Source organism: Sorex araneus, chromosome 11, assembly GCF_027595985.1.
Source record: "Sorex araneus isolate mSorAra2 chromosome 11, mSorAra2.pri, whole genome shotgun sequence".
NCBI lineage: Eukaryota > Metazoa > Chordata > Mammalia > Eulipotyphla > Soricidae > Sorex > Sorex araneus.
Window position 1 is genome coordinate 10,923,331 of NC_073312.1, and position 20,593 is coordinate 10,943,923.

The window sequence follows — 20,593 nt, forward strand, 5'->3', positions numbered from 1 at the left end:
CTAATTCTATCTCCCACATTCTACCCAGGGATCCCAAAGAGTTACAAAGAACGAAAAGGATAAAGACAAAGGTTTCTAGTCACCACAAAATAAATTTATCTTACTTTATGTCTCTCTTTCCTCAAACTTCAAATGAAAAGAAAACGTTTACATGCAATGTTTAAAAATTCCACAATCAAATAAACAGGCTTAGGTAAAAGAAAATATTGCTACATAGGAAATTTTTAATTCAAAACAGTGCAAATACTCATTAATTACGCTTCTGTTACCAATAACTTTTTCCTTTCCATGTTATCCCCCCGGTCCTGTGATTTTTCAATAGTGCTTATAGTTTTCCCAGTATGACTAATGTGGCCAGCTAGCTCAGTCTCAATTTGTGACTCTTTACTAATGCTACCTGGGTACCTTTAGGTATTTCTTTACCCCCTAAAACCTAAAAACTGAAAATGACTGAGAATTTGAAATTAAAGTATAAGTCCAATTAAGCAAAATGCATAGCTAGTCTTTGCTGTGGTGCTTGATGATTAAAAAAAATCTAAGAATCTTAGCCCTTAAGAACCAAATATTTGCTGAGTCTACAAATAGTATTGTAAAAAAATTTACATAAAACTTAGAGTTAGGTAGATAATGTCATTCTTTTTTAAAGGTACAGCAACTGGAAAAAGAGTGTGCTTGTTATGACTATGATAGATAAAGCTTTAATCACTACAGCATATCAATGAATACTGCATCAATAGCAGATATTAAGATTTTTTATGTTTTAAAAATGCTCCACATCACTAGTCACCAGGGAGATGCAAATAAAAACAACAATGAGATATCATATCAAACCAGAGAGACTGGCACACATTCAGAAGAACAAAAGCAACCAGTGCTGGCGTGGATTTGGGGAAAGAGGGTTGCTCTTTCACTATTGGTGGGAATGCTGACTGGTCCAGCCTTTCTGGAAAACAATATGGACAGTCCTTCAAAAACTAGAAATTGAGCTTCTATATGACACCGCAATACCTTTTCTGGGAATATATCCCAAGGATGCAAAACAACACAATAGAAATGACATCGGTACCTATATGTTCATTGCAGTACTGTTCACAGTAGCCCAAATCTGGAAACAACACGAGTGCCCTAGAACAGATGACTGGTTAAAGAAACTCAGGTACATCTACACAATGGAATGATACAAATGTTAGGAGAGATGAAGTCATGAAATTTGCTTACTAATGTATAGGCATGGAGAGTATCATGCTAAGTGAAATGAGTCAGAAAGAGAGGGACAGACATAGAAGGACTGCACTCATTTGTGGAGTATAGGATAATATCACATGAGGTTGACACCCAAGGACAGTAGATACAAGGGCAGGAGGATTGCCCCATAGCTGGAATCCTGCTTCATCAGTGGGGGGAGAAGGCGGATGGAATAGAGAAAGGATCACTAAAAATATTATGGCTGGAAGAATCAGTCGGGATGGGAGATGTGTGCCAAAAGTAGATAATGGACCAAACATGATGACCTCTCAGTGTCTGTGTTGCAAGCCATAATGCCCAAAAGTAGGGAGAGAGTATGGGGAATATTGTCTGCCATGGAGGCAGGGGGAAGGTGGGAAAGAGGGGGTACACCATGGATATTGGTGGTGGGGAATGTGCACTGGTGGAGGGATGGGTGTTTGATCATTGTGTGATTGTAACCCAACATGAAAGCTTGTAACTATTTCACGGTGATTCAATAAATTTAAAAATAAAATAATAAAAATATTTTAATGTTTTTAAAAATAGATATATTTCTCAACCATAAATGCCATGCTTAAAGAAAAACTCACTATGATAAAATAATCCTAGTTTAGCAGGCTGGACCAATAGCATAGCGGGTAGGGTGTTTGCCTTGCACGCAGCCAACCTGTGTTCGATTCCTCCGTCCCTCTCGGAGAGCCAGGCAAGCTACCAAGAATATCCTGCCCGCATGGCAGAGCCTGGCAAGCTATCCGTGGCATATTCGATATGCCAAAAACAGTAACAACAAGTCTCACAATAGAGATGTTACTGGTGCCCGCTTGAGCAAATCAATGAACAATGGGATGATAGTGCTACAGTGCTACAGTCTAACAGGCAAAGAAGTTTCAGGATCTGGAATATATCTTAAACTTCCAATGATGCATAGGGCTACATCACTGCACTCCTCTTCTCCTTCTCCTTGCTGGTCCTCCTCTGTCATTCTGGTCTCCTAGTTTTCCTTTAAGATTCCAGAAACACTGACTCCCTACATCCTCTGCATAGGCTGGTCTCTCTGGGGAAATGTCTTTTCACATATTCTGGAAGGATTACCCCTTTACCAGTCAAGTCTTCAATCCTCTCAGACCTTTGCATTGAGTTTATCAAGGTAATTGACAAAACTGTAGCTATTTTAGCTATTCTTAGAAGTCCTTGTCTGTTTTTTTTTCAATGTCCTTATTAATATAATATGGCAAGAAAAGAAACAAGAGAAGCAAATTATCCAAAAAGCTGATAAAATAATTTTCTTTCTCTTTAGTTTGTTTGGGCAAATATCACTATTATATACCTAAATAAACACGAATATCTGCCAAGAAATTATTAGAAGAGTTCGATAAATGTAGGTTAGTGACAAAATGAATCCCCAAAAGTATCTTTTCTGGTTACCAACAATAGGGGAAAAAATCAGGAAAATATCCCATTCATAAAATCAAAAGTAAATAAACAAAATACTAATGATCTAAATAAAATATGAGTCATATATGAAAATTTTGAGTAACATAAGAGAATGGGAATACAAAGATATGCTGTATTATAAAATATGAAGATCTGGGTTGTAAACTACATCATTTATCCTTAAATGAGCACATTTAGTTCATTAAAATGCCCCAACTATGTTTTGCTGGAATATGACAAGATGGTTCTCACATTTATCTAGAACAACAAAACAAAAGCTGAAAATAGGAAAGCTCTGAAAATAAATCCTGCATATTTTTAAAATTAATATAACAAAGTGTCTATCATTCTTGTGCCAAAAGAGATGAATTAACTAGAGAGCATGAGAATAAGACACAAATATATGTAAACGTAACTATCATAATGGTAATGCTTTGAACCAGTAGATAATATAATGTGCTTTTAACCAGTAGCTAACTTAAGGGGGAAAAAAATCCTGAGAAAAGACATTCTTAAAATCATGAAATGGTTTTTCCACGCATTTCAGAAACAAGTAAAAGGATCAAAATTCTAGCAACACATTCTAAATTTTGATTCCAAAATTTATTTTGTTTTGGAGCCGCACCCAGCAGTGCTCAGGACTGACTCCTGGCCTGCATTCAGGGATCACTCCTGGTGTTGCTCAAGAAACCATATGGGGGTGCTAGGGATTGAACCCACGTTAGTCACATGCAAGGTATGCAAAGCCCTACCCTCTATGCTAGCTCTCCAGCCCCCTGACTTGAATTTTTAAAATAAAGGTGAAAAAGATATTTGGAAATGATCACTCTGGATAGGAACTGCATGCTGAAAGTAAGTAAAGGAACGAATATAATAGCCTCTTAGTATCAGTGCTACAAACCACAGTGCCCAGAAAGAGAAGGGTTGGGGGGAAAAAGACAGACAGACAGAGACAGAGACAGAGACAGAGAGGTGGATAGTGTTCGCCATAAAGCCCAACTGGGGGAGGGGAGATGGAGGGAGGGAAGAAACTGGGGTCATTAGTGCTGGAAAATGGACACTGGTGAAGGGATGGGTGTTGGATTTTTGTATGACTGAAATCTGTTCATGAACAGTTTGTAATTGTGTATCTCACAGTGACTCAATTAAACAAATAAAATTTTTATAAATAATAAAATAAAATAAAGGTCAAGCTATAATATCTATAACACTGTCACTGTATCACTGTCGTCCCGTTGCTCATTGCTTTGCTCGAGCAGACACCAGTAACATCTCCATTGTGAGGCTTGTTGTTACTGTTTTTGGCATATCGAATACACCATGGGTAGCTTGCCAGGCTCTGCCGTGCAGGGCAGGATACTCTCCGTAGTTTGCCGGGCTCTCCGAGAGGGGCAGAAGAATTGAACCCAGGTTGTAGAAATTTTGAGATAAACTTTTAAAAAGGACATAGAAGGGATATGAAGTTTATTCTCAAAGTAAACAAAAAAAATTATGGTAATTTTATTGTATTTCAAAAACAATTTACTTGTATTAGTGATATTGTCAGGATATAAATTGGGATGAGTTTTCCATAGTACTATTTGGAAATTATCAAAAATCTTAAAAATATATATACATTTATAAAGGAATCTGATTTCTAGGGCAAAGGCCCTTCCTGCCATATAAAATATCAGCAGGAAGTGGCCCTGAAACCCTGAACACCACAGGAGAGGGCCCCTCAAATTTATATACATATAGATGGATGTAATATTGACATCACAGTGATATTATTTAATCATTTATTACTAGGATAGTATTTTTAATGTTAGTGACCAAATATATAGTTTCTGGAATACTATACAATCATTAAAAATTACTTGTTTACACATGTTTTTACTGATAAATCCAGAATACGGTAAACAGTACAAAACTAAACCACTTTTGAAAAAAATACACAAATACTTTTGAAAAAATACACAAAATTTTTTCATTTCTGAGAAAAAAAGGATGAAAACTAATTATGCAATAAAACAATGGATAGTTTCATTCTGCTTTTGCTTATCTCTGTTTCTGGAATAATTTTAATTTAAGGTACATTACTTTTACTCACAATGGAGACATTACTGGTGCCCACTCGAGCAAAATTGATGAACAACAGGACGATAGTGCTACAGTGCTACCTTTATGCAGAATTAAAATAACAAAGCATGTTCAATTATGAAAAAAGAAACTCTAGTAGATGTAACCAAATATAATAGAAGTCCTTACATTTTCCTGGGAATATAACCATATGAAAATGAAGCAAGCAGGAACTCATGATAAGAAGAAAAAGGTCATTTTAGAGTAATAATGTGGTCTATTTTCCTCCTGTGATGGTCACTTATCTCCCATTCCTTCCTCATCTGCCTTCTCTAAGGAGGAATTGATTAAAATTTTAGCCAAGAGAGACTGGACTCTATTTAAAGTTATAGAATGAGCTTAAATCAAAGAAGCTGAGGTAGGCAGCCTTTCAACTTAGCTTGAAATATTAATTCAGACAATAACAACTCATGAGACACAAAGCAGTAAAGACTACAGAAGGTTTTTCCAGGAGCATGAGATCCTAGGGACAGGTCTAAGTAGCTAGCTTGCCTTTGCCTTTTTTCACTCACCTTCTCTGAACCCTTTGGCTAGTCCAAAGTTCATTGTCAATCTAAATCCACCCTTGTCCAAGGAACCCTCATGCTCCAATACTCTCTCCCTCTTCCCCAAACAAAGCCCCACTGTCAGAGAACTGCTGACTCAGCTGGATATTAATCTAATTAGGACAAGATCAGTAAAGTACAAAATACTGATGGGCCCAGAGCGTTTTGTAATGATACTTCTTAATCTGACTCTCACTAGGGAGATAGATATATTGAAATAAGGGGACTTTTGTGCTATCTGACAACTCGGGAAAGTACCTTATCTTGCCTATCACTACATCTTCCTATTATGTCAGCATATAAAACAGTGGGATGCTGAGGGTAGTGGTTTTTTCCTGCTTAATAGAAGAACTATGAAATGTCACCAGTTCTTTAAAATGTACATTCCCCTCCCCCCCATAATCAGAATTCTTGGCACATGAGCAAGAAGAGATTGTATTTGGGATATTCACATCAACTTGTCGATAAAAAACTTCTGCTTTAGAAGACAGTTTATTTCTTATGAACTCAAGTAAAGAAGAATGGGGCAAATAACAAAAAAGTGTGAATAATTTTCATAAAAGAATCACAAATACTACCTGGAAATACTATAATAGCTTAGGCTGTTTTGTGTTGTGTTGCATTTTGCGGTGCTAAGAACTGAATTTAGGTATCATGCATCGCAAGTATGCACTCTTTCAGGGTTTTGTTGTTGTTGCTGCAGTGGTAGTGGTAGCTGTGGATTTGGGTTGTCATATTTTTTTGGTTTTTTTGTTGTTTGCAGTGCTAGTAACTGAACCCCAGTCAAAGTGCTTTACCAGATCACCCCCTTCCACAAAAAAACTGTAAAAGAAGAGAAAAACATAATGACAAAAAAAATTATGGTGTACAAGTACTGTGTATCTTTGGGTTTTTTTGTTTGTTTGTTTTTGGTTTTGCTTTGGGGTATCATTTATTGAACCTGGGTAAGTGGGACTCTATTTAGGAATCACTGCTGGAAGTGTTTCAGGGTGCTGGTGATTGAACCTGTGTCAGTGGCATGCAAGACAAGTATCTTACCCACTGTAATGTCTCCTTGTCCACCCCCGAATATACATTTTTTAATTTAGTTTTTTCCTCCATTTACTGCTTTAGCTGAATCACAGTGATATACACATTTACAAAGTCATTCATGACTGGATTTCAGTCATATAATGTTTTCCCACCACCAATGGTCCCAGTTTCCCTCCCACCACCTGCCCTATAGCAGGTACTTTTCTCTTCTCTCTCTCTCTCTCTCACACACACACACACACACACACACACACACAAACACACACTTTTTCCTTCTCTCTGTCTATCTCCCTCTCTCTCTCCCTCTCTGTCTTTCCTTTTGGGCCTTATGGTTTGCAACACAGATAATGAAAGGTTATCAGGTCATCTGCACTTCGATGTTCACTCAGCACTATTCACAATAGCCAGAATCTGGAAGCAACTCGAGCGCCCAAAAACAGATGACTGAGTAAACTATGGTACATCTACATCTTCCAAAACAATAAAATACTACACAGCTGTTAGGAAGAATGAAGTCATGCAATTTGCTTATAAATTGGCATAGAGAGTGTCATGTTGAGTGAAATGAGTCATTTCACTCAACATGAAGAGGAACAGGTTAGATGACTGCATTCATTTGTGGGATGAGATTAATATCCAAGGTGAGGGTAAACAGGGGCCAGAAGGCCAGGTCAATAGCTGGAAGCTTTCTACAAGAGTGTGTGGGGGGCGAAGGGCACAGGTAAAGGGATATAACTGTGTATCTTTGTAATACTTTTTACATGGTACAAAAAATATGTATTAGTCAAGTATTTGGTGTGCTCAAGAAGATGCAAGCAAAAATATAGAATGAAAAAGAGCAAGTAAGGGATTTAAGAGGAAAAGATTGAAATATGAGCTGATATCAAAAAGAAAGGCACATTAAATTTTTTTAATTTTCATTTTTGAGTTCTGGAGATCAAAGCCAGGACCTCAAACATGCAAAGCACATACTACACAACAGAGTTATTTTCCTAGACCCAAGGATATGCTCTTTTAAATAGTGAGGTTAGGAAGCTCCATAATAGCTATTTCAAACATTTTATTATATAATTTTTCAATGTTTAAGACTTTATTAATTTTCTTTTCTTTTGGTGTCAGAGCTTGAACTCAGAACTTTGGCCACTGATCTATATCCCTGAATTCAAGACCTACAAGTCTTAAAAAGTATTGAGGAATTTTTTAAAGTTATATTTATCAATACATTCTGTATCAAAGGTAGATACTGAGGGACCTGGAGAGCTATAACAGTGGGTAAGGTGATTGTCTTCTACAAGGCCAGCCGGTTTCGAATCCAGTACGACAGAGAATCAATCATCGGAACCTCACCAGGGTTACCCCTCAGGGGTAAGCTCTGAGCACAGACAGGTATAGACCCCTACCCAAATTAAAACTGAGAAAAGTAAAAACATTCAACTCATTTATGAACAGTTATGACGACTGTGTATTAAGTATACTTTGTAAATTATATTTCCAAAACATAGCACTGTAGCACTGTCATGCACTGTTGTCCCATTGCTCATCGATTTTGCTCAAGAGGGCACCAGTAATGTCTCCATTGTGAGACTTATTGTTACTGTTTTTTGCATATCGAATACACCACATAAGTAGCTTGCCAGGCTCTGCCAATGCAGGCGGGATACTCTCGGTAGCTTGCTGGGTTCTCTGAGAGGGAAGGAGGAATGGAACCCAGGTTGGTCACGTGCAAGGCAAACGCCCTACCCACTGTGCTATCTCTCCAGTTCTCCAAAACATAAACAGTATAGAAAGAGTTGCCTCTGCTTATTTTGCTAATGTCTGTCTTACCAGAGAGCCAGTTTCTTGGATGTCTCTTCATGTAATTTCTACGTAATGCATTTTTTCTAGTTTAAAGGCATGAAAAAAAAATCAGACTTCACACAGAAATGTAGCTGAAATTGGGAGGGTATTTAATTACTATCCCGTTTTAAATTACTGTACATGTTTTTATTTGATACTGCAACCAAATTAAAGTACTTCTTTACAGGTTAGTGTACCTGTAACCATTTTGATGAACTTTTATTCTCTTGCTACAATAACATTCAACTGGTCTATTTTGCACTGTGAGTGCTAGCCATAACCCTTATCTGTGCTAGACTTTGTAACAATATGGTCATTTGGAAAATACTGCTCCACCGAATAATTCAAATTCTCCAAATATTGATAAACTTCATAGTATGATATTAAAAGTATATTTTTAATATCACTGACAAACTCATCAGGATAATCTTTTAAGTATTGGAAAGCAATCAAGTTTCAATGACAGATGAGTCTTCCTGAATTCTAATTTTTGTTTTAAAGTTTAAATATCATCACTGGCAAAATAACAATAACAACATCAGTTGTTTGCCTCAAAATGTCAAGCTCACTTTAGAAAATTTGCCAAATACTCAAGTCTAAATAAATACAGTTTTACTGTCAATTATTGAAGTAAAATTGTGCTCCAGAAAAAAAGAACAGCTAATTCACATTTCAACTCAAACAATCACACAAGTGGTCTCCCTTGAAACCATCATTATACTTTGGAACACAGTTCTGGATGTACATTTCCCATTTCATCACACACAATATTAAAAACACATACACACAATGGCCAGCTTCAAAAAAATCAATATTTTTTTTACACTTTAATCAAGAGCAAAAAGAGAAACTGGTAGGGTTTTTTTTCCCCTTACTGTGAGTTCATGGCAATAACTCTAATATCGTTTGGTGCCAACTGCCTTGATCTGTGCTAAAGCACCAACAATTTTACCCACCATTGCTTCTGCACCATCAATATGCATGTCAGCACAGTGAAATGGCAAATAATACCTTTGTATTAAGAACACAGTTTGACCTCACAGACCTCCACTGCAGTCTTGGTCACTCCTTCAGGTCTGCAGATTTCACAATGAGAACTACTTCCCTGAAGAGGTTAATGAGCAAAGGCTTAACTAAGGTAACCAATCATCAAAATCTGTCCTGGGGTTAGAAGTGCAAAAGTCATGTTCCTGAACAGTGGCTGGATGCCCTAGTGGAAGAGACATAAATGAAATGAACGTACATAAAATGCAAATATTAAATAAAAAGAAGCATTTCAGGCAAAGGAGACTGAAAGCTCAAATGTACAAGGCCAGAGTGATTGATATGTTAAAAAAAAAGAACCCACTACAAAGGTATGCATCCCTAGAAAATTCACATTATCCTCAGGCAGGTGGGCTACTGCCCAAAGATACACTTACTAAACATCCTATGAACTCTTCTATTTCCAAGTTTCATCTAATTATTCATAAAATGTAAGAGTGCTGTGCTCATAGAATCACATAAAGACAATTTTAAGTAACTGTAAACTTATTCTTAAAATGAGAACATCAAAAATTCTGGGCATATAATCGAATTTATATAGCTGGAGTTGCTTGGTGCTAAGAAAGTTGAATGTAATTTATTTGTCAAATATTCATGGTGTGATTTAGAAGATGCTCAATTGTTTAATGAAAGCTTGTTAGATGAATAATTATCAAATGTATGAATGGAGTTATTTAGGAGAAGTGAGGAAATAAAGCTAATTGATTTTCCAATAAGTCTAAAGGTAAATTTTTTAGAGAGCATTCTTTTGTGCTGTACAGTATTAGGAGGCTAGCAAATTAAAATTTAATCTCTGGCTTTATGCACACAAACTTACTGACTTAATGTTCTTTAATTAGAGGACCATTCTCCCAGTTCCTGGAAAGGTTACATTTTATTCTACTCCAAGCATTACTAACATTTCAGTTAAAACAATTTATTTAAACGATCTCTTTTTAAAAATCAGGAAGAAACAGGTAAATCAGTAGATTTTGCCATTAGAAACATTGCAGTATATCTTCTATTCTAAGGCTCCAAAATAGCAAGTATGTGACTTTGTTAAAATATAGCTACTTGCAAACAAAAAGCTTTCTGATAAACTGTTATGAAATTTTATGTCAAAACCATCACTATGGAATAGTCTTTGGATTTTCTTAGCTTCATGAAAATGAATTTGAGAAAAACAAGTTCAATTAATGTTACATATAATTTTTCCCCTTCACTTAGAGAATCAGTTCAGTTCTATTCCATGAAGAGAGATAACTAGTTCACAAAGAACAGCCCCCCCCCCGCCCCATAAAAGAATCACAGCCATGTACATGACCATTAATCAAGCAGATCATAATGGATATGTCAAATAATGGATATGTCAAACATTCAACAAACCCCTGAGAAGACATTGGACATAACTGTTATGTTCAATATAAACTACAATAGATACCACTTCAAAGATATTTACTTCAAAGATGTTTACTATAAGGAACAACAATAACAAACAACAGAAAAAAAACAAGTCAATGACAATAGAGAAAAATTGAAACTCTCATATACGGTCAATGATGGGAATGTACAATAGCATTGCCACTAAAGAAACAGTATGACATATCTCCAAAAAAAGCAAAATCTGGAATTATCATATGACCTAGAAATTCTACTCTTAAATAGAATTATGAGAGAACTGAAAACATTGATTTATACAAAAACTTATACATAAAAGTTATAGTTACATTACTCTAATAGCTAAACACAGGCACATCCCAGAACTGGAGACAGAGAACCAGGATTAAGACTCTTGCCTTGCATATAGCCAATCCCAATTTGATTCCCTGTATCGTATATAGTCCCCCAAGCATCACCATAAATGATCCCTGAGCAGAGAGTCAGGAGTAAGCACTGAGCAGGTGTCGCCCAATCTTCTTCTACACAAAAAAGTAGACACAACATATGCCCTTCAACTAATGTACAAATGTAGCAAAACCACAAAATAGAATATTATTCAGCCACAAAAAGGAATAAAGTACTGATCCATGCTACAACATGGATTAATATTGAATGCATACTAAACTAAAGAAGGCAGTCACTAAAGTCTCACAATATATTTTTCAATTTATATTAAATTTAATTAAATATACACAGGCAATGGTCAGAGAATAGCACATCAGTAGGGCACTTTCCTTGCATGTAACCTATCTGGTCACAATCCCTGGCAACCCCTATCATCTCTTGAGGCCCTCTAGGAGTGCTCCCTGAGTGAAATTCAGGAATAAGCCCGGAACATAGCTGGTTATGGCCCAAAAATCAAACAAAAAATGGATGAAAAGTTAGTTGCCATGATACAGAGGATGAAGGGTTAGTTCAATGATAAAAAAATCCTCCTTGGGAATGATGAAAAGGTTCTGGAATCAGTAATAGTTGCACAACCTTATAAACAAGTTAAAAGCCATTGCTTAATTTTAAAACACAATTTTAAAATTTATGAACTTAATTTTTAGTTCATAAAGTCACAAAACATATGTCCAAACCCCAAGCTTAAGAAATAAAACATTACATATACAGCTGAAGTGCCCTATATACATATCCCTGATTACCTATATTCTAGCTGACTAGAGACAATCACTATCTTCATGTGCTTATCACTTCATGCATTATTATACTTTCCCTATATATTTATAAATCTCTCATAAGACCATTCTCAAACACATTTTAAATGGTAGTGTTTTGTACACATTTTATAAGTTGCTTTTAAAATTGCAATATTATATTTTTGATATATTTCATTATATCTGTGAGACTTGCTACTGTTTTTGGCATATAGAATATGCCACGGGTAGCTTGCCAGGCTCTACCATGTGGGCGAGATACTCTGGGTAGCTTGCTGGGCTCTCCGAGAGGGACGGAAGAATCGAACCCGGGTCTGCCACATGCAAGGCAAACGCCCTACCTGCTATGCTATTGCTCCAGACCTTTGTGAAATTATGACCCTAAAATATATATAGTCTTAAAAATACCACCTTGACCTCAATGGAAAGTATATTTTTCGTTCTGAGTGTTTGACCTCTCACCCCTTGGGGAATGAAGGCCCTTTCCTTATGTCATCCAATGCCTGTGGATTTCAGACTGTTCACCTGCTCAGCCTTTTAGTGACAAGCCACTTCCCCCATTGTCTTTACTCATGCATTGCTCCTGCATCTGTATGCTTACTGACAACTAATTTATGAAATGTATAAATTATTCCAATTAAATGGAGGGACGGGGCCTCCTCCACCCAGGTCTCCCATTTTCCAGTAGCTAGGCAGTCACACCCATAAACTGCCCCCAGTACCACGTAATACCATCAACGGCCAAGATCCAGAGACTATGAAACAAAGCTTCTGGAAGCGTGACCTCTTATAGTCTAGTTCTCCCTCTTGGAGAACCTGGCAAGCTACCGAGAGTATTCTGCCTGCACGGCAGAACCTGGCAAGTTCCCCGTGATGTATTCAATATGCCAAAAACAGTAACAATGATGGGTCTCATTCCCTAACCCTGAAATAGCCTCCAATGCGGGACCATTGGAGTAAAGAGAGGCAGCTAAAATCTCAGGGCTAGGACAAATGGACACATTACTGGTGCCCGCTCAAGCAAATCAATGAACAACAGGATGACAGTGATACTGTGACAGTAATTTCAATCATCATTTTATATGTACATATTTTTACAATGACATTTTTAGATAGCATAAAATACCATCTAACACTCCCAGGAAAATTAACTATATCTTTAGACTATCTTTGCCTTTTTAAAAACAATTACGTCAGATGCTTTCTGTAAGCATTATAAATCAACACTGAATTCTTGTTCAAAATAAAGAAATTTAAAGTGTATTTTATAAAATAAGATGTTTAAGGACTCAAACAAACAAAATATTCCTTAAAACTAAGGAACTCAAGGTAAAAAAAAAACAAAACATTGTATTTTCCCCATTAAATATGCTAACAAACCAAGATTCAGTGATGTACATTAGATCAATTAGTCAGCCTAAAATATTTGCGTCTACTACAGAGACTCACTACATAATCCTTCTAGTTTTAAAATATTTATCTTAGACACTGGTTCCCTCACTAACACGAACACCTTTTCTTTTCTAACCTTTTCTTGAAATCTCTTTAATTATTTTTGGAAATCTGCTGGATTCACAGTCAGCTCACTGAATTTAAGAGAAGTTCCTATCACTTTATCATAGTACTGACTCAAAGATAGTCACTGCTTACAATTCATAAAAAGGAAATGAGAGAAGGCATCTGAAGAGGTTTAGTAAGACATTTCCTGCTCTTCAGAGAAAGCTTCTTCCAGCATCATTCTCTCCCCCTTGATTTTTATTTTTTTATTTTTTTTTATTTTTTATTTTTATTTTTATTTTTTTTGCTTTTTTTGGGTCACACCCGGCGATGCACAGGGGTTGCTCCTGGCTCTGCACTCAGGAATTACCCCTGGCGGTGCTCAGGGGACCATATGGGATGCTGGGAATCGAACCCGGGTCGGCCGCGTGCAAGGCAAACGCCCTACCCGCTGTGCTATTGCTCCAGCCCCTCCCCCTTGATTTTTAATAAGCAAACATATGACTTAAGAGTTGTTATTAACAACCTGGAATAGGATAACCAGCCTTTCCACCACTCTTCTTTAATGCTAAGTACCAATTGTATTCGTGCAATAATGTAGCCAGTCAAAAACATTCATGGGGCCAGAGAGCTAACTCAGTGGGCTGGTGCACATATTATGCATACGGAAGCCCTGGGGTTCTTTCCAGGTACCACTAGGTTCACCTAGCATAACCAGGAGCAATCCCCCAAGCACAGAGACAAGAATATCCCCTAAGCACTGCCAGGTGTTCAAATAAATAAATAAATAAATAGATAGATAAATAGATAGATAGATAAATAAATGCAATTTATATTCCTAATCTCCTTTTCCAAAATTCTAACTCTTGAGATGCACAACCCAAGTTCTTAAGAGAACTGATTTCCCTTCCACTTAAAGGCAAAGTCAAAAGAGGAAAAACTCTGGAATAAAGTAGTATGTAGGATGAAAATTTCATTCTCATGAGAATGAAAGCCATGTGATAAGTATAATGGAACAGAAAGACAAAGTGCTGGAGTCTTTTAGGATTTCCTTAAGCAATGTTAATAAATGAGACTGGATTGACCACTCCAGTCTTCCTGTTTACACGAGAAAAAAAAATCTTGATTTGGCTATAAGCAACCCTAATCAATCTCAACTAATGAATTAAATGCTGAGTTTTCAAATATATGTCAGTGTCTCCTGATTTTGAACTAAATTTCTATTAATTGCAAAGTAGAGCCCCCTAGCATCAATAGAGCCTTTAAGTTGGTTGCCCTTAAGTTGGAGATTCAGTCATCTAGATTTACTTCAGTGTTAGAGCACTTGCTTTGAATCTATGATATTTTTAGATGAAAGTATGACAAAGAAAAAGTACTGAAATCTATTTAGTTAAATCCAATGAGATTAAAATCTTAAATTTATTACTTAGGTAACCTTGTAAAAGTTCCTTAATTTTGCTGAGTCCCTCTTTACTCCAAAGAATAACGGTGATACTGCTACTACCTCAAAAGGTTCTTATTAAATACTGAACGTAAGAGTGATACATAGTAATTGTTTGCTAAATGTTATCTAGCCTTACACTTCCCACAATTGACTTCCAATTGAGGTAAGATATCATGCTGGGTTCTATAAAATATGTCTATAAAACTTTAATATCCAAAATTTTCAAATGTTTTAGACCAAAAAATAAAACTCTCATAGGTGCTAAAAAGAAACTGCAAATGTTACAGGAGTCCTTATTATTTTTTATGTGTTTTGTCATTAATACCATAAAATCTTTCCTTATCTATCCAAAGCTTCTAGTATACAAGTAAGCATTAATGTCCTGAACTTTAGGATGCAAATCCAGGGCATGTTCTTGTCTTTCTGTTTTCATATTACCAAACCTAACCAGGCATACTGCAGCTGTCCAATTCACAAAGTACTCATACTATATAATCTGAGACTTTTGCAACCATATATTTTAAAGAACTCATCGAGCCCTGAAAGGCAAATGCTATCATTCAAGTTCTAATTACATGCTACCTGGGTTTCACAGAACAGAAAAAAAAGATAAATGTGGTACTCCCTAAACACATTTTGACCACAAGTAACTTCCAAAATAAATACCCAAAATATTTTCTGAATATATCACTGTAAAAATAGCTTAAGCACTGGCCTATTCAAATTATGTTCAAGTTGCTTCTTATGCTGCTTCCATTTGATAAATTGATCAATAAATGTCAAGCCAAATATCCACATCAATATATTTTCATTGTTATTGGCAGACATATAATTAACTCTGAGAACGAAAGAAACAAGAAATCAATTTATGATTACTTCTTCAGTTCATCCCATTAGTCATTTACATTATGATTGTGGTTCCACTTTTAAAATCTTTCTACACACAGACATACACACACACCATTAGACTAAATTATAAATCAACTAATTTAAATTATAAATTTGTATGAACTGTGAACCTCATGTGTTGTTTTATTAGTAAGATATAGTTAGATTATTACCCACATATATGAGCTGATTAAAAAGTAATGCACATTTATGAGACTATATTAATTAATAATTTCAGCAAATGTTTCTAAACATGGTAAAAAATTCATTGTCTTCGTTCAAGTCTAAATATTTTAATCAACACTTTTAATGTACGTTTACATGTCAACAAATTAATTTCAATTTTCTTCTTTTTTCTTTTTTGTTTTGGGGGTCACATTCAGTGGTGTTGTGGGGTTACTCCTGGCTCCGTGCTGAGGAATCACTCCTGGCAGGCTCAGAGGACCATATGGGAATGCCAATGATCAAACCCAGGTAGGCTGCATGCAAGGCAAACACCCTACCCACTGTATTATCACTCTGGCCCTACATTTCAATTTTCAACAAAATAGGCTGCTAACAAAGGAAACATCACAAGGAGTAAATGTTTACTTTCATAAACAATACTCAAGAGTAATTTTTTAAATATTCTTTATCTCTCAGGTCAATATTTTCACCAATCCAGGTAGAATACACTTCACATAAAACATTTCTTCAGTATTTAAAAAATGATGTCCTAAAGTGGATATCAAAGTTTCAGATATATAAGTTTCATGAAGAAAAAAATGTTTAAGACAAGCTCAAGAAACTGTTCTAATAAAATATGCCATAATTACTGAACTGCTACTTTCATTATAGTAGCTGGTTTTAAAATTACATATCAACGACAAGTCATTAAACCTCTCAGGTCGCTCTGTTGTAAGAAGGGCACAGGAAATCCTGGTAGGACTAACTGTATACCAATGAAGTATCTATCACTGTATCACTGTCATCCTATTGCTCATCGATTTGCTCGAGCGGGTACCAGTAACATCTCCATTGTGAGACTTGTTACTGTTTTTGGCATATCGAATATGCCACGGGGAGTTGCCAGACTCTTCCGTGCAGGCGAGATACTCTCAGTAGCTTGCCGGGCTCTCCGAGAGGGATGGAGGAATTGAACCCAGGTCATCCACATGCAAGGCGAACACCTTACCGGCTGTGCTATCGCTCCAGCCCAAAAGAGTACCAAAAACTCTTAGAAGTACTGTTGACTATGCACTACCTAACTGTATATGTTTCTCCCTATTAATTTCTATCAGCTTCTAGTGTTCAATTCTGAAAGTATCTTAAGCATTGTTAAAGAAAAGGCAAGCAAATCATCACATTCCTTTTTTATTTGGGGGGTTACACCCAGCAATGCACAGGGGTTACCTCCTGGCTTTGCACTCAGGAAATTACCCCTGGTGGTGCTCGGGGGACCATATGGGATGCTGGGAATCAAACCCGGGTCAGCTGCATGCAAGGCAAATGCCCTACCCGCTGTGTTATTGCTCCAGCCCATCACATTCTTAATACCATCAACTAGTCCTGTCATCCAATCAGCAGCTAGTTTATTATTCATTTACAGGGAAAATAAAAGCTGAGTTCTTACAGAAAACAGTTGTCAATTTAATCTTAGAATAAACAATACTCTATTATCTCTCTAGTGTTACTGATTTATTAAAATACGAATGTGGACTACTTGCTAAGCATAGGCTATGGTAATAAAAAAAGATGGGTAAAAGAAAAACAATCGTGATGTAGCTCACTAAACAGCGAATCAAAAACAGTCTCAAGTTGCTATTGCTGTTCACTTGTGCGGTGCTATTGATTTTTTTTAATGCAGTAAAATAATTGAAAAATTTTCCAAGTTGTCAATGGAAGGGCTCTGTAAGTGATATGCAGCAGCTTACTAGCTTGGGAAGGTTCTATCATTATTTTGTCCACCAAGAAAACTGGAAATTCCTTTCAGCGGTAAATCAGACATATTTTAAGCGGAGACTTCCTCAAAACAGATTTCCTGCAGCACAAGGCTGGCTTACTTTATCTTGGAGAGATGAATAAATATTTTGCATAACCATCTGCCTCCACCCATAGTGAGGTCTTCCTTGGGGCTTACTAGGTAGCTAACTGTACTTAGCTCTCGTTTCTAAGCTCAGATCTTTCTAAGACTGCTTTTCCACCATACTCCCTCATCAAAAACCTGCACCAGTCTCTTTTTCTTCCTAGATCATCAGTCCTGTGTTGGGACTCAGTTTCCCTCCCAGAATGCCTTGAGAAAATCTTCCTTTTGTTTGTCACCTACCCTTGCCCCAGCTGTGTCTCTCCTTTCACTTCTCATAGTCTTGCCAAAATTCCACCATTATTTCCTTGGGGAAATGATGCTTTGGGATAAAAGATGTGTCCAAAATGTGGAAGAAAACTGAAGGGGAGCCAGGCGTGGGGGTGGGGGAGAAGGGGCGAGCGTCTTTTGCTCTTTTGCAAGTTACATGCAATTGTTACATCAATGCTTCTTCCTATTCAAAATTTATAAACCGCAACATCAAATGGTCCATTGTTTTCCCGCAGAGTGTGTGCTCATTTCCAACGTGGAATAACCCCACAATCCAGTCAAATCCCTTAGGATTTAAATCGCTTTATTTCTTTAGGGCAAGTTCATTTTAGAACGCAAAGCGTTAGAACTTCAAACTTTAGCGAAGCACCTGGAATGCCGCTAGTGAGCGTCTATAACCTTCCGGTTAATAGTATTCGGCATTTGCTTCCTTACGTCTATCACACACTATAATGTGATTCCTACTTAAAAACTAGTTGCTCTGCAGAAAGAGAGAAAGAAAGAAAGAAAGAAAGAAAGAAAGAAAGAAAGAAAGAAAGAAAGAAAGAAAGAAAGAAAGAAAGAAAGAAAGAGAGAGAGAGAGAGGGAGGGAGGGAGGGAGGAAGGAAGAATGGAAGGAAAGATAGAAGGGAGGAAAGAAGGAAGAAAAGAAGGAAGGAAGGAAGGAAGGAAGGAAGGAAAGAAGGAAGGAAGGAAGGAAGGAAGGAAGGAAGGAAGGAAGGAAGGACGGAAGGAAGGAAGGAAGGAAGGAAGGAAGGAAGGAAGGAAGGAAGGAAGGAAGGAAGGAAGGAAGGAAGGAAAAAGGAAGGGAGGGAGGGAGAGAGGGAGGGGGCTGGAGCGATAGCTCAACGGGTAGGGCGTTTGCCTTGAACGCGGTCAACCCGGGTTCGATTCCCAGCATCCCATACGGTCCCCCGAGCACCGCCAGGAGTGATTCCTGAGTGCAGTGCCAGGGGGGGAAAAAATCTGTGCATTAAAAAAAGAAAATCCCTAAAATAAATGAACTTCTATGAAATGAAACCCAACCCCAGCGGTCTGTCCGGTGCGGGCGCGTACCTTGGCGTCCAGCTTGCTCCGCTCCTGCTGCAGCGCGCGCGCCGCCGTCCGGACGCCGTCCCGGGCCCTGGCGATGTCGGCCCGCACTGCAGGCAGAGGCAGAGCCCGCTGTGACCGGCCGCCCCCGGGCCGCCCCCCTCCCCCCCCCCGGCGCCCGCGGGCCCCGCGCCCACCTTCCCGCTGCAGGCGGCGGCCCTCCTCGGCCTGGTGCTCCGAGAAGAGGATGTGCTGGAACAGGGACTCCAAGCTCATGGCGCGGGTCCGAGGAGCCTGGAAGCGCGAGAGGAGCGGGGCGGCCGCAGGAAGGCCTCAGCGGGGCCCCGCCAAGGGGCGCCCCCCCCCTCCCGGCCGCCACCCACGGGAGACAGACCCCCCCCCCATGCCGGACCCCGCACGGAGCCCGGCCGGGCCACGGGGCAGCGCCTGGACCCTCGCACTCAGCAATGGCGCCCGGCGGGGCCGCCCTGGGCTGGGTCCCGCTAACACGCTCACTCCGCCCCGGAGACTCCGCAGGAGCCTCGGGACAGCGGACGGACGGGCCGTCTGTGACAAGAGCCGGCGGGGGGCGTCAGGCCGGCCACGGCCCTCACACCCTGGCCTCGGCCTCTCCCCCTCAGGCCGGCCACTGCCCCTCAAACCCCGGCCACGGCCTCTCCCCCTCAGGCCGGCCACTGTCCCCTCACACCTCGGCCGGCCTCGTTCTGTCCTCTCAGGCCGGCCACTGCCCCCTCAGACATCCCGGCCGCCCCGGCCTCTCCCCCTCAGGCCGGGCCCTGTCCCCCTAGACCCCGGCCTTGACCTTTCCCCCTCAGGCCGGCCACTGTCCCCTCACACCGCGGCCCCGCCTCTCCCCCTCAGGCCGGCCTCGGCCCCTCAAACCCCGGCCACGGCCTCTCCCCCTCAGGCCGGCCCCTGTCCCCCTAGACCCCAGCCTTGACCTTTCCCCCTCAGGCCGGCCACTGCCTCCTCAGACCCGGGCCTGGTTCTTTCCCCCTCGGGCCGGCCACGCCCCCTCAGGCCCCAGCCCCCGCCTTTCCCCCTCAGGGAAAAGAAAAGGCCACGCCCCCCTCGGACCCGGACCGTCCTGGCCTTACCCCCTCAGGTTAGCGACTGCCCCGCTCGGACCCCGGCCCCGGCCTCGGCCTCTCCCTCTCAGCCCCGGCCACTGCCCCCCTCAGACCCCGGCCTCGTTCTGTCCCCGTCAGCCCGGCCACTGTCTCCTCTCCCTCACACCCCGGCCCCGGCCTTTCCCCCTCAGGTTGGCTACCATCCCCCTCGGACCCCGGCCCCGGCCTCTCCCCTCAGGTTGGCTACCATCCCCCTCGGACCCCGGCCCCGCCCTTTCCCCCTCAGATTGGCTACCATCCCCCTCGGACCCCGGCCCCGGCCTCTCCCCCTCAGACCCCCCCTCACCGCCCCCTTCACTGGGTTTGCCTCGAGTTCTGGCGCCCACGAGCCGGGCCCGGGACTCCCAGGGATCAGGCCGCCAGCCGCTTCTGTGCTTGCCCTGTCCTAGGAAGAAGGTTCTGGAAACGGCTCCACTAACTCGCCCAGGTGACCT

At 39.9% G+C, this 20,593-nt stretch overlaps 1 protein-coding gene across 1 annotated transcript in view; it reads right to left on the reverse strand.

The window, feature by feature from the left end:
- Positions 1-19,284, reverse strand: part of CCDC172 (coiled-coil domain containing 172) — a 59,408-nt gene extending 40,124 nt beyond the window's left edge. The window contains exons 1-2 of the mRNA XM_055119153.1: positions 19,206-19,284; positions 19,033-19,118 (exon numbers count right to left, since the gene is read on the reverse strand). Coding sequence (XP_054975128.1) covers positions 19,033-19,118; positions 19,206-19,284 — 165 coding nt within the window. The remainder of the gene's footprint in view (positions 1-19,032; positions 19,119-19,205) is intronic.
- Between the last annotated feature and the right edge of the window lie 1,309 nt (positions 19,285-20,593).